The sequence below is a fragment of the Fragaria vesca genome, linkage group LG7 (genome assembly GCF_000184155.1).
Source record: "Fragaria vesca subsp. vesca linkage group LG7, FraVesHawaii_1.0, whole genome shotgun sequence".
Lineage (NCBI taxonomy): Eukaryota > Viridiplantae > Streptophyta > Magnoliopsida > Rosales > Rosaceae > Fragaria > Fragaria vesca.
In genome coordinates this window covers 115690-130031 of record NC_020497.1, presented here as the reverse complement: position 1 = coordinate 130031, position 14342 = coordinate 115690, and the positions used below count along the sequence as shown (strand labels likewise).

At 37.7% G+C, this 14342-nt stretch overlaps 3 protein-coding genes across 3 annotated transcripts in view; 2 read left to right on the top strand and 1 right to left on the bottom strand.

Annotated features, from left to right (window-relative positions):
• Nucleotides 1-1878: 1878 nt before the first annotated feature.
• On the top strand, nucleotides 1879-4168 carry LOC101313634 (uncharacterized protein YnbD-like). Its single transcript, XM_004306382.1, has 2 exons — nucleotides 1879-2438; nucleotides 3594-4168. Exons 1-2 carry the CDS (start codon nucleotides 1898-1900, stop codon nucleotides 3815-3817), a joined length of 765 nt encoding a protein of 254 aa, XP_004306430.1. The 5' UTR covers nucleotides 1879-1897; the 3' UTR covers nucleotides 3818-4168.
• Nucleotides 4169-5751: 1583 nt separating this feature from the next.
• Nucleotides 5752-8545, bottom strand: LOC101313342 (vesicle-associated membrane protein 727-like). Its single transcript, XM_004306381.1, has 6 exons — nucleotides 8284-8545; nucleotides 7865-8074; nucleotides 7576-7774; nucleotides 7358-7478; nucleotides 6423-6485; nucleotides 5752-6323 (listed from the first exon to the last, which is right to left on the bottom strand). Exons 2-6 carry the CDS (start codon nucleotides 8052-8054, stop codon nucleotides 6180-6182), a joined length of 717 nt encoding a protein of 238 aa, XP_004306429.1. The 5' UTR covers nucleotides 8055-8074; nucleotides 8284-8545; the 3' UTR covers nucleotides 5752-6179.
• Nucleotides 8546-8991: 446 nt separating this feature from the next.
• LOC101313049 (tRNA uridine 5-carboxymethylaminomethyl modification enzyme MnmG-like) overlaps nucleotides 8992-14342 on the top strand; it is a 13776-nt gene continuing 8425 nt past the window's right edge. Inside the window, exons 1-6 of the mRNA XM_004306380.1 lie at nucleotides 8992-9176; nucleotides 9691-9848; nucleotides 10267-10358; nucleotides 10633-10746; nucleotides 11713-12043; nucleotides 13403-13582. Coding sequence (XP_004306428.1) covers nucleotides 8999-9176; nucleotides 9691-9848; nucleotides 10267-10358; nucleotides 10633-10746; nucleotides 11713-12043; nucleotides 13403-13582 — 1053 coding nt within the window. The 5' untranslated portion in view covers nucleotides 8992-8998. The remainder of the gene's footprint in view (nucleotides 9177-9690; nucleotides 9849-10266; nucleotides 10359-10632; nucleotides 10747-11712; nucleotides 12044-13402; nucleotides 13583-14342) is intronic.

Sequence of the window (14342 nt, the reverse complement as noted above, 5' to 3'; positions counted from 1 at the left end):
GATTGTGTAATAACCGGGACGCCGCAGGAAGCGGGTTGGGTAATAACCGTGACGTCCCACGAAGCGGGTTGGGTAATAACTGTGACGCCGCACGAAGCGGTAAGGGAAATAACCGGGACGCCGCACGAAGAGGTTAGCTAATAACCGGGACGCCGCACGAAGCAGTAGGGGTCATAACTGGGACGCCGGATGAAGCGGTAGGGTAACAACCTCACGAAGTGGTAGGGGTAATAACCAGGACGTCGCACGAAGCAGTAGGGGTAATAACCGGGATCTGGCACGAAGCGGGTTAGGTAATAACCGGGATCTGGCACGAAGCGGTTGGGTAATAACCGGAACCCCACACGAAGTGGGTTGGGGCAATAATCGGGACCCGTCGGGGTAATAGCCGGGACCCCGCACGAAGCGGGTCGGGGTAATAGCCGGGACCCCACACGATGCGGGTCGGGGTAATAATTGGGACCCCGCATGAAGCGGGTTGGGATAATAACCGGGACCTCTCACGAAGGGGGTCGGGGTAATAGTCGAGACCCCGCATGAAGCGGGTTGAGGTAATAATCGGGACGCCGCACGAAAATGGTTGGGTAATAACTGGGACCCCGCACGAAGTGGGTTGGGGTAATAACCGGGACGCCGCATGAAACAGGTTGGGGTAATAACCGATACGCCGCACCACGAAGCGGGTTAGGGTAATAACCGATACGCCGCACGAAGTGGTTGGGGTAAAAACCGATACATCATCATTTAAGAATTTTTTTAATTAAAAAAGAGGATTAGTTTCAGTTTACCCCCATCAAGTTTAGGTCGATCATCATGTTAGTCCTTCTTCTTTCAATTTCATCAAAAAACCCCTCAATTCCCAATTTTCATCAGCCGCACATGTCCAAACCTTCAATCTCCATCTAATTCCTCTGTCAAATGATGACTTGATATCAAGAAGAAGAAAAAAAGAAAAATAGACAAATTACATTCAATCCCACCAAAATCACTAAGGTTAGAGAGTTGTGATGAGAACGAAGATGTGTATCGATATGGGGGGAAAATGGTCTGAAAGGTAACTTTCAGAATTTGACTTTCTTCTTGATATCAAGTCATCACTTGATAGAGGAATTGGATGGAGATTAGAGGTTTGGACATGCGCAGCTGATGAAAATTGAGAGTTGATGGGTGTTTTTAATGAAATTGAAAGAAGAAGGACTAACATGATGATCGACTTAAAATTGATGGGGTAAACTGAAATTAGTCCTAAAAAAGAAAAGAGAAAGGGAACCAAAACCTAAATAAAACTACTGTTCACTTTTGAAAGTAAATTACTGTCCAGTTTTGTCAGCAACCTACTACAAATTTGATTTTCTTTAATATTATGTTTTAAGTTAGAGGTTTGTTGCTTCTAATATTGTTAATTATGCACTTTTATCATTTGCATTTGACTCTCTTTAATGTTATTTCTTATGGTTATGCAATTAATTGAATTTAGAACATTATTTTGGTATGTAATAAACTTATTTTTATATTTTAGTATATTTTTATTTATTAAAAATACATAAATATATAACTCTATTTGTTATGTCCAAGCCGTGTCGAATATTCAGTTTTTAAGTTTTACCATGTCGGCGTGTCGCCGTATCCGTGTCCGTGTAACATAGCTGAAAAGTTAACAAAAGTATCAAACTGTCTAACTGAATATAATTTGAGGTACTAAAATGTCATCTTTAAGACATTGGGTACCTAATTGTGCAATTCATCATAAGTTAGGTACCATATAAGTAATTTATCCTAAAAATAATGATTACTTCTAGCTTCAAAGTACCTGTCAAACAAAAGCAAACAAATCCTACTAAGGCTTAAAGTGCAAATAAGTAAAGAAAAAGTGGAACAGAAGAGGGGAACAGAAGAGATGGGATTGGGTCTATCAGCTCTGATAGGGTTGAAAGCGGGTGTATTGCTGTGGATGTTTGCATATGTGAGAAGCTTGGAATGGAGGGTGTTGTCAATCCCATTGTTATATGCGTCTTTGGTATCGATGTTAGTCTCAGTTGCTTCTCACCCTTCCATAAACCTTCCGATGCTGTTGGGCAAGAGCTCCGACGGCAGTTTCCCGATATGGTCGATCATCATGTTCAGCCCTTATTTATATTTCGTCCGCCTATTCTCGGCATTGCGAAGACTATGCAGTGGGGAAGCTCCATACAGCCAAGTGGGTGAGGGTTTATATGTTGGCGGATGGCCTTCTTCGCCGGATAAGCTCCCTCCCGGTAATCCTGCCATTATCGATTGCACTTGTGAATTGCCAAGAAGTTGTTGGTCGGACCAGAGTTATCTCTGCGTCCCAACATGGGACACTAGGTCTCCCAACCCCTCTCAGATTGAATCCGCTGTCAAGTGGGCTTCCAGAAAGAAGGACCAGAACAGGCCCGTTTTTGTCCACTGCGCATACGGTTTCTTTCTTTCCTTCCACTCACTTCTTTCTTATTTTCCATGTTTGCTAGCTTTTACTCCACTTTTAGATAAATAGATGATGCTGGAAGTTGGTGTTCTGATCAAGGGAAGTTGATGGAGTTCCTGCTCTCCTATAAAACACACACTAGCCATGCTCCATTTTGCACTTGTTACTGTCGGTTCATGTGTAGTTCGTAAGTTTATGTTTTTTTTACTTTCTATCAGAGCTTCACATAGATGTAATAAATAAATTAGATAGACGATGGTATAAGTGTGAGTGAAATGAGGGTTATATACTTTTGATTGTTTTTTGAGGATGCCATTAGTATAAGAATTAGAAAACATCCTACATTTGCACTTTAATGTTTACATTCTTGTTTCTTTTTAGAGACAAAATATTTAGATAAGTTGTCTTGTTTGTTCTTTCATGTTATGATATATGAATAACTTGAAATAACTTCAAGACATGTTCTGGGCAAGTTATTTGACATGGAAAGAGAACAGCTATTCTCCTATGAGCATGTTAATCAATGGGTATCGGTATATGTTCTTACAAGGGGGAGCGACTCTACCATAGCTGTTGAGAAGTCCATTCTGTGGTCTTACTGGTGACAATGCGAAAGTAGGCATGAGTGAGTAGCAGGACATTTTTATTTTATTGGTATGGGTCATTGATTAACATGCTCATAGGAGAATAGCTGTTCCCTTCCATGTCAAAATCATCAAAATTTTCTTTTCCACGTCTTATGTTTTTTGTACTAGATGTTGGTGACCATGGGAAAGGATGCATGAGTGAGTAGCAGGACACTTTAATTTAATAGTATTTATGGGTTATTGATCGACATGCTCTTAGGAGAATAGCTGTTCTCTTTCCATGTCAAAATCATCAGAATTTTCTTTTCCACGTCTTATGCTTTTTGTACTAGATGCAAAAGATTTGTATTTAGTCTAGAGGTGCAGAGAGCTTTATATAAATCTTTTGCTTTCATCTTTTCAAAAGTGGAATGCGATCTCAGTAAATATGTACAGAGTTCTCTATTATAGTTTCTATTTTCTTTTTCTTTTCTCCTTTTAGCCTAGCTGAATTCTGATAATCATTTATACTTTCAGATGGTTAATAATTGGTATTTCCATTGTTGTTTCATCTAATTTAGGTCATGGAAGAAGTGTGGCTGTTATGTGTGCGCTATTAGTTGCTCTTGGCGTGGCAGAGGATTGGAAGAGTGCTGAAAAATTAATTCGGGAAAGACGTCCTTACATTAGAATGAATTCTCTACACCGCAAGGCTCTGGAAGAGTGGTCAAAACATCGGTTATCCCCTTCTAAGAAGAGTGGAGAATTGAATGCTGTTAGGTCAGATTGCGGAAAGAAATATTAAGTTATTACAGGATGTTAATACCATTTTATATTTATGGTGTTGTAGTATGCTGTCCTAGAAGAAACATCTGCATCAAAGTTATAACCTTGTTGTGGTTACAGTGTTAAAAGGGAAGTGTGCGATAGATAGCTTGGTTAATCATTGGAGCATTTTTTTTATGGTGGCAGATTCATTTGCAGACTTGGGCATCGGTGAACCCTTTGTAATCATTTGCTAAGTATCAAGAACATTGTATTTGTTATTGGCATCATTGAATTAAACTTGAGGATCTTCATTGTAATTTTTATGTGAATGAGATTGATAGGAATCATTTGAATTTGTTATGGTGAAACTTTAGGTTTGGTATCTTTCAATACGTATAGACTATGTTGAGCATGCTTACATTTGGCCATACGTAGAAACATACAAGGCGTAAAAGTTTATATTATTCTGAATTTCTTATATATCCATAGTCTCTTTTTGTTATGAAATTATGTGTCTTATGAGTATCACATTTTGCTATGTTAGAAAAAATTTCCTGTAAACGGAAAAAGTTTGTTGCTATGGATATTGAAGGGAATATTTTAGAAGACTACTGTCCGCAAGGAAATTTGCTCTTGCCAAATATGTCGGAAATCGAGTGAATCGAAGGAAGTAGGGTGTTGAATATCATTGATAATAGTCCTGATTCTCCGAGGAGTGGTGCAGACTTTGTTAATAGCATCTATGAGGATCTTAGAATCTCCTTATTGTAAATGTTTGTAACCGTGGAGCATAGCAGCTATTAATTCTGCTCGTAAAGCTAAAAACCTTCCGCAAGAAGAACATTAGAATGACTAAATGACTAATACGCTTTGTAGAGGCTACAAGAGGCAGGCCTTGAGCATCTCGACTGACGACCCTTGCAGCAGCTTTAGAATTGGCTAAAATTGAACCATCAAAGTTCAGTTTACAGAAACCTTCAGGAGGTGGTATCCATTTTTAGTTTTAGTTGTGAAAGATTGATAGTGATGATAAGTTTTCTTTTCTTTCTCACTGCAGAGTTAATGATTAGATTTATGAGTATGCATGAATTGGTCATTGGTCATTGGCTTCGCTCTCTGCAAACCACCAAACCCTAAGCGGCAATCACTTGCGTCGACGACTCCTCTCATGGTTTTCATCCCACCCAAACTCAATATCTCTCCAATCTCCATCATCACTTGTCCCAAGCATATCCTCAAACTAAAGTTGTCTGCTTCTTCAAATAAGCAATAGTATTTGAATGTGAAGTCTCTCAATCACGATCCATCTTTTTTGGGTGCCTGAAATCCAGATCCAAGAGTAGCCAAAGCCGAAGCCAAACAACGAAGAGCAGAAACTAAATTTTGTGTATGTGTTTAACCTCTTAGCCCTAATCTCATGGGCAAAGAGGTGTTTTAAATTCCTGTTTTTTTATTTCCATGAACTTTTGCCTATGATCTTTGTTTTCCCATGGATTGTAGGTTTTTCATTTTTGATTTCCCGTATTTCATTTCCTTTGCTTAGGATAATTGCCTATGATCTATTCCCTATATATATTTTTTTTAATAGAGAAATTAATAGTACAAAACTGGCTGGAGGACTAAGCCACAGCCAACCAAGAGACAGTGAACGCTATTACAAGAATGAATAAAGAAACCAAATAACAAGGAGAAACCATACAATTAGCTGATAGAACAGAACAAATAAACCTGCATAGAAACAAAACAATCTGCGCCTGCAATAAGTGACCATGGAAAGAAAGAAGCTAGCTGCCACGATAATAAAATCTAGAAGAAGCATCAAAATTAAGAAACTGTCTCAAAAAGGGAGGAGAATTGATTTTAGGCTCACCTATGATGTCTTAATGAGCTGAAATGAGAGCCAGTCGAAGAGAAAATAAAAATCCCGTGACCTCACAGATACATCGATACAAAGAGAAGATCAAAGTTGCAGAAAAATGTCATTTCATGAATTAGCAGATTCACCGTAAGCGTAACATGGACAATTCAAGTGACCAAAGTCATGATTCTAAATTGTTCGAGAATAACCAGCTTTACTTGTCTTAAAATAAAAATGAAAGGGTATACAACGAAAATGACTGCTAAACCACAATGAGAAAGACTGCAAAATATACTTCCCCCACTATTAACAAATCCCTTGATAAATTACTCAAAAGTAAGCAACAATTTACACAGAAAAACTTTAGTGAAAAATACCAAGTCAACAAAACCAGCTGCCCAGCTGGTAACAGAAAGTTAATTACACATGACAGAGAAGGTTCTAGATTATCGGATTCTGCATTAGTTTAAATCTGGAAAATAATAACATTTTGTACAGCAAGTGGACAGTGATCTGCAGAAAATTGATGCTCCTTGGCACCTCAACATTTGAAACCTCCACAGGCAATAAGCCATAGTATGATGATCAGAACAAAGATTCCTCCTCCTATCAGTAGCTTCATTTGGAGACTCTGCAGCCACATCTTGCGTCGCAATTGCCTTCCTTGCCTCTGGAAGCTGTCAGCCTGTATCCAATCCAAACATCCCCCAAAGCACATCAAATTAGTATGTCCATTCAATTAGACCATTTCAAATTATACAATCAGACAAGAGATGACACGCACTTGGAACTGCAGATTTTCAGATTTGTCCACCAGAAGTTCAATTTTCTCCCCACGATCCAAAACCTGTGACCAAAAGATCCCTAGGTTCAGTGAATCATCCAGTATCCAGAATTACATAGTTTTCCTGGCTTGGATAGTTTAGAGAACACAAACAAAAATGGGATATAACAAAATAATGGACTTATATTCATTCTGAAAAGGCACCAGTAGAAAAGTTGGAAACAACCTCCCATTAAAATTTGTTCATGAGAATCTTTTGTCTGCATTCTGGATAAATCATTACACTAAGGCACCAGACAATATAACTTCTATCGTTCCAGACATGCTTTCTTTCGGTTGTATGCATTCTAGCACGACTTTATCAGCTAGATAGTTCACATGCTACATCAGCACTCAAGATCTGGTTACCATAATCTTACATCTTGCTCAGGGGACAAACAATTTCATAAAGACAAGTGACCACAAATTGCAAAGTTAGCCCCTGTGGTGACATAATGCATGTGATACAAAATTGTGTACTTTTGTGTGCTCATGGGCACGAGGAAACAATACAGCAACATGCTGCATGTTCTCAATGACAAGTTACCGAAACTTAATGTCAAGCTAGATAAGAAAAAATTTAAACCCAAAAGTCCAATGAAATCAAATAAAGAAAATAGTATCAAGTGATAGCATTTCATAATTTGTTCACTCTCTCAACTTGTATCTATGCATGGTGAATCCAGGGTCAATGAAAAGAAAAACAAACACAATAGCAAGGTGTATAGCAGCTCAGCTCCCTCAATCACCATCCTCAAATATTAATAACATCAAGTGAGGAAGCAACGACCATTCAACATATGCATATCTTACACACATTATAATTGTGTTAGAGGCCCTTTTGAAAAAAGGAATAATAATAATCGTGCTAGAGGTGAGAGTATGTTATCTTTCACCTTCTCAATATTGTCCATCATAACGCCTTTGACCTCTGTGATTTGAGCCTTTAGTTTGGAAAGTTTACTCATTTCTTCTGGGTGCTCCATGCAGTATTGCATGTGCTCCTTAAGCTTTGGCCTGCCAAAGAAAATGTAAGAGATATGGTAATAGTGTAATAATAATATATCATATTAAAGACATTTGAATCAAAACCGCAAAAAGCATATACACACACCCGAATTCTCTGTCCAGATTGTATGCAATGCTAAATCGGTCTTCAAATAAGGCATCATCTTCATCTTCATCAGCGAGCGGATGTGGACCTTCATTTTTAATACTTGGAGCATAACGCTGCATAAAATCAGCTTTTACTCGTTCAAGGAAAACAAAGGGGACACTCCTGCCAACCGATTCATCCGCAACAACCAGAAAAACTGCAAACCCAACAAACAGTTAAAGTGCAAGCCCCGGACACAGGGAATCTAAAACTTATTAGATTGCCGCTTATCAAGGAGAGCACTCACCAAACCCATTATCAAGGAGGAAGTTAAATGTGTGGCCATCACACGAGTAGGTGGACTTGGTGGTACTGGAAGGGAGCTTCTGTAAGCATTGAACAGCAATGGTGCTGAAGTTTCCGGAGAAGGAGGTGTGCTCTGCTAAGACAACACTTCCTTTGGCAACGAAGCTATATATCAATCCTTTATGACTCATCTCTCAATTACAACCCGAATCTAAGAAATTATACGAGTTTGAAATTAATATCGAAGAGTATTTTGAACATAATATAACTTCCAATTGGAACGAAAAGCACATATAACAAGTAATAATTTCATCCAATTTTATCAAAACCCCAACTGATGAAGAGTAAACAAATACAGAAGAAGGAGATTTCATAATCCTGATCTGGAAAGAAGAGATGTATGATCAAACGAGAACTTACTTGTCCGAGTATCAGTGACCGACTTTGAAGAGAGCGAGAAATAGTAAGAGAAGGTTTGCTTCGTCTGCAAACGGAGAGTCTGAATCTTCGGAAGCTACGCTCTGCCTTCTGGGTCTCTTTATTGAATGCAACGTGGTCCAATTTTTTTATTTTATTTTTTTTGATAAACTTATTCCCGATCCCAATTGAGGAAATCTCAATCTCTACTCTATCTAACGTTCTAACTATACGGAAGAGTCTTATGTGTTATGTGATGTGTGGAACCCATATCAGGTTCGAATCTTAATATTAATTAAAGTTAAATTTTAATTTATTTTTAATGATCATAAGAGAGAAATTTTTCTGATAAGATCTCTCGGTGTGAATAGTTTCTGAATCTGAAAAATTTTTGAGTATAGTTTATATCAAGACGGGCCGCCCGTGGCCTACAAAATAAAAAAACTTAATTTAAAATTATTAATAATAGTTACCAAAATAAAAGTATTAAATTTATTTTGAAAAAGTCTAGAGTTATATTTTGTAGCGTAAATGAGTTCGTAAAACATTTACCATAAATCTAATATTCCTCGAATAATTCATTTATGTAAAAAGTTAGTTTTATTGTTTTTTTTTTCGTTTTGTTTTCCCAAAGAGTTCTAATTCTTTATCCGAAAAGAAAAGAGTTGTAAATGTAGCCGACGGTTGCGAAGAGAGCAGTCTCTCTCACACATATCTAATGGCAACACCAGCAGTGACGCTTCATCTCTCCCGCCTTGCTCGCCACTTGCCTTTCTCTTCTCCCTTCTTCAAACCTGTTCTCTATCCTTGTGCTCGTATCCTTCCCAACCTGCCTTTTCGCCGCAGGGCTGCCTTCAGCTCCAGCCGATTCACCGTCTCCGCCTCAGTTTCTCCAGGTATTCACTCTTCGCCATGTCTCCCATGCCGGAAACAATTGGATGGTTAATGCTCCTGTTTTTGGGTTTCGTTCATAGTCGATCAAAGTAATTGATTCTACTTCCTGAGAAAATTTTGTTGCTACTTTTTTGAAGTTAAAAGTCGAAGGTAAGATAGGTGACAGTCCTCGCCTAAAACCCCTTAATGTATCAAGTATCAACTATACGGTCTATACCTCTTGGAATGGTTAATCAAAATTCTTGGCAGCTGTTAGGCATCCTTTTGCTCCATTTTTCTGAACCCCTCCCTTCCTTCAAAACCATTAACTTCCAAAATGAAATCCACAGTTTCCTTATCTCTTTGATCACAAGCTTAAACTGTGTCCATACCCCTTTCTAATGTTTTATTTATTTATACTTTTTGGTTTTAAAGTCTATAACATGTGTAGGGATGCATGTTCTTTAGTTAGTGCAGAACCGCGTGAAAGAATTTCGTTTACCTTAAGTGTCACATTATTATTCCCCAATTTGGCAGCCTCGAGTAATGCTGAGAATCGTGGACTAGATGATGAAATATATGATGTCATTGTCGTTGGAGGAGGACATGCAGGCTGTGAAGCTGCCCTAGCATCAGCCCGTTTAGGGGCAAGAACTCTTCTCCTCACACTGAATATCGATAGAATTGCATGGCAGGTTTGAACCTTGGCTTTTCTTGATACCTCTTACACTTTCTGTCTCAGTTAGGGCTTCTATTGTACTGTCAAGATTAAGTATATGTCATTCTCAACTTTGAACTCGTGTAAGTTCATTAGAAGGAGCAGTATTAGGATTTAATCATGCACATTTAGAAACTTAAGCTACTTGGATATAATATATGGTAGACTTATTGTAAATCAAACCAACTGCAAGACAGGAAATCAACTTCCTTCTTTCAGTATTCTCTGTGTGTGCACGCGCGCGTGCGCGCATGCGTGTCTCCCCTCTTCTCCCCCTCTCCCTCTCAGAACCACAAACACATATGATCACATTGGTTCTTGCAACGTGTCGTTCATTCTGTAGAGTCATTTGCAAGTGATATATATAGCTTATGGATGTAAATTATTTGAAACAGCCTTGCAACCCAGCGGTAGGCGGACCGGCAAAATCACAACTTGTGCATGAAGTTGATGCTCTTGGTGGGGAAATTGGGAAGATTGCTGATCGGTAAAGTAAACTATTTTGATTTTGCATGAAAATTCATTGATGAGAAGCTTTTGGACTAGTCTTTTTGCTCATGATTTATCTCATACATTTTGTTTTTTAAGAGAAATGCCTTCATACTAAAAATTTTCTGCATGTTCATTTGGTTCGTGCTTGTTGCTATTCTTTACTTTAGTCATTAACTTTTCGGTCCTCATCATTTTGGCTTGAGATCTCATTTTTTCCCTTGAAAGTTCTTCTATTGCAACTTGTCCTCACTTGTATTTGTGATGCTTAGGTGCTATTTACAAAAGCGTATTCTAAATACCTCAAGGGGCCCTGCTGTTCGAGCGTTGCGTGCACAAACCGATAAACGAGAATATGCTACGCAAATGAAAGAAATAGTAGAGAGGCAAGTGTCAGTTAAATGTTTCTGCTTGATTTTTGCTTATGTCCATTTTTACTGGAAGTAGTATAGCTTCTAAATTTTTATTTTCCCCCTTTGTTTTTCATATACATCATGGAAACCTATATCTGTCACATTCCTTTCCAATATTCTTCTAATTGTGGTTGACTAACTACTTCGTGTTTTGGTTTATGTTCTGTTCCTCTTGAGCTCTCTGTCTCTCTCTCTCTCTCTCACGAATTTTAGGGTAATAATGTGTGAGATGAAGGGGTACTATGGTTAAACGTCTGGGATTGATGGAAAACAAAAAGGAAATTTGGAATCACACCAAGAATCATCACCAAACACTTGAGGGAAACACTTCCCCAGTATTGGAAGATGCTATTTGCTGAAACATGCTGTTTGAAGCAAAACTAAAGCAATCTTGTTCACTGATTTAGAGCAATACATGGACACGGTTATAAGTCAAAGAGAAGAGACTAGAACAGACCATACATTAGATCACCCTTATTAAGGACTAAAGGAACCATACTAGTCAACCACTTTAATGACTGACAGCTAATGACATAGGAGACTAAACATGACTGAATGAAAAGAAAATTCTAGAAATAACAAGCAATCCTAGAAAACTCTAAATTTAAACAATTTAAGTGCAACATGTGAGATGAGATTCTACCGGTGCTATCATCAGCATATGCATATCAGCTTTTAATGAGCAAATACTATACTTTTCTGAAACTGAAGATTGACTTCATTAGTCCAACTCTTGGGCTATCCTTCTCTCAGCACAAAGCATTTTTGGTTGGAGATTTTCTAATTTTAAAGTTTTGATTGTTTAGTTTAGTTATTAGTTTATGCATTGCTATGCAATTTTGGTTGTCAAGTGTCACACTTATTCTCATGTTTCCTATCTTTGTTTGAGCGGCTGTTCCTTTCAATCTGTTAACTAGTTTGATTTTTTTTGTTTTACAGCACCCCAAACCTTTCTATTAGGGAGGCGATGGTAACAGATATCTTGTTAGGAAAGAATGACGACATAGAAGGCGTACAAACATTTTTTGGGATGAACTTTTATGCTCCTTCTGTCATCCTCACGACAGGCACATTTATGAGTGGTAAAATTTGGGTTGGTAGAACTTCTATGCCTGCAGGAAGAGCGGGGGAATCAGCTTCACTTGGACTCACTGAGAACTTACAGAGACTTGGATTTGAAACTGACAGATTAAAGACTGGGACTCCAGCACGTGTTGACCGCCGCACTGTTGATTATTCTGGATTGGAACCTCAACATGGTGACGAAGAGGTCCTTCTATTTAATCCCCTGTAGGTTCAGTTATGGTTTTGCAATACTTGCAATCATGCTTCATAGTTTTGTAAATACTAGCACATGCCTTACACAGTAATATATCATTTTGGTATTTATCCATGTCATATAACTATGCATTCACCTATTTTATGTTGGTTAAGTTAGAGAGATTTACATTGCATACGTTTATCACCTGCTTGCCCTTCATAGAGGATGGACAGTTTTAAGTATTTAAGTTAATTGGCTATTTCAACCTTAGTTAGGCATAGGCAGTCACCTTTACTCAACTTATGAGCATGGCAGACCATCGGACAATATGCTCGGTTACTAACTTGAGATAGGAACTGTATGTATAAGAGAAGCCTGTTTCCGGGGTAATTTAGTGGCACAACTTGGGGAATACTTGTAGTTCTAAATCTAGGGAGGTTTTTCAATTGTTAGTCTCCCTCGAGAAAGCATTGTAGGACTTCTAGTTCAAGACCACTGTTTTCTTCCTGGAACTCAGGTTCATGTTTCAGGTTATTTATTTATTTATTTATTTGTCGACTTTTAGGAAACAATGATAAAGGTTTTGGGCACTGATTGGTCTTTAGATTGAGGTGTAAAGAAATGGCTATTGTTTGGCTTAAAGAAACAACTGAGGAAATCAGCATTGTGGCATTGGAGCAAGTATGGAGGTGTGGATAGGGGTCAGGACACCACATACTTTTATTTGAAGGGGCATATAATTTGAAAGTGGGGAAGTTTTGCAACCTTATGCATATCATTTCTACCAAAATACTTTTATAATTGAAACAGGTTCCTCCCAAGGTGGTTTAAGCAATACTTGTGATCAAATTTCAAAAAAAAAGAAAAGAAAGAAAGATGAAAGAGAACAAAAGAACAAAATAAAAAACCATAGTATCATTGTCTTCAATGGCCTATATATATATGCAGTTTTACCCTTTTACATTACTGTAAACTGTTGTAGGAAGCTTATGCAAGCTGGGTGATTTCATGGGGGTGTTTTGAGTAGCTCAGGATGCAGTCTAAGGGTTTGGGAAAATGCAAGCAAGGATGAAATGTTATTTGGGTGGGGTGGGAAGTTGCAGGTTGTGGGCTGTTGAACTTTTGGTTTTCTCTTATGCGAATTATTTTATGTCAGCATTACTTTAGAATGGAAAGCATCCGTAAGGTGGCCCACTTTAGAGTTAGATTGGGGTTCTGTGTATTTTTCTTTTCGTATTTGCTGCTATTTCACTACTCAGATTATGTATGCCTATATATGTTTCCATTTGATTTTTAGGATTAGCATTTAAAATAGACAGGCTTGTTGCTTTGACAATTTTGTTTTAAACCTGAATTGTTGATTAACAGGTTGGCTGGTTTAGTTTCGATCTTGATTTCCATGTTGAAAGGGAACAAATGTGCTGCTATCTAACTCGTACCACAAAGAGCACTCACCAACTAATCAGAGAGAACTTGCATGAAACTCCCACTTATGGAGGATGGGTTGAGGCGAAGGGGCCTAGGTATTGTCCTTCAATTGAAGATAAGGTCAGTTGAAAGTCTAGTAGCAGGAATACATTGTCTTGGCTGCAATATATGCTGCCAGTGAATTAATCATATATTATGATACATAAATTGGCCTCTTTATGCTATACTGCACTGCTGCCAAGTGACTTATTTCTTCTCCAAGTATGGTAACATTACATAGTTTTGATACTTTCATGTTATCTTTATATATGATGTTACAGCTTGGTTTTGGCAAATATTTGAAAACCCGAGAAATGACGCTCCTTAATAATTGGAAGAAAAATATAATAAACTAAGGGCAAAAAGTGAATAGCATAGTTATATTAAATATATATATATATATATATATAATTCACCACCTTACCCACTTATCCTACTTTCCTTATTTTGTATTCAATTTAAAACTAAAAATATAATATAAAACGACCAAGTCGCAAGCACAGAGTGCATGTAGTACTTTAAAAGATGATAATCTATCAGGACTGAACCTTTTAGTGTTTTTTACCGGTGTGACAACTTATCTCAATCATGTAATGAAATTTATAAAGATAAGGGCCATATTTTGTCTTGCAAATGTGAATTTGTCATAAAAGCTTGATGATTTTATATGAAAGTTTGCTGTACATCTAGGCTGCTTGTTATGCTCTCTGTATGAATATTTTTTGATCCATCCTCTCCTTAAGGAATCAATTTAGGAAATAATGTACTTAATAGCAGCTATATTGTTTAAAAAACTGATGCATCAGTAATGCAAATTAATAGTTGGCAAAGTACTCTTTTA

Coding starts and splice junctions, on each gene's coding strand:
- LOC101313634 (XM_004306382.1), top strand. CDS start 1,898: ATGGGATTGGGTCTATCAGCTCTGATAGGGTTGAAAGCGGGTGTATTG. Junction 2,439..3,593: donor TTTTGTCCACTGCGCATACG/GTTTCTTTCTTT, acceptor CATCTAATTTAG/GTCATGGAAGAAGTGTGGCT.
- LOC101313342 (XM_004306381.1), bottom strand. CDS start 8,054: ATGAGTCATAAAGGATTGATATATAGCTTCGTTGCCAAAGGAAGTGTT. Junction 7,479..7,575: donor AATCTGGACAGAGAATTCGG/GTGTGTGTATAT, acceptor TTTCTTTGGCAG/GCCAAAGCTTAAGGAGCACA. Junction 6,324..6,422: donor CTGAAAATCTGCAGTTCCAA/GTGCGTGTCATC, acceptor GATTGGATACAG/GCTGACAGCTTCCAGAGGCA.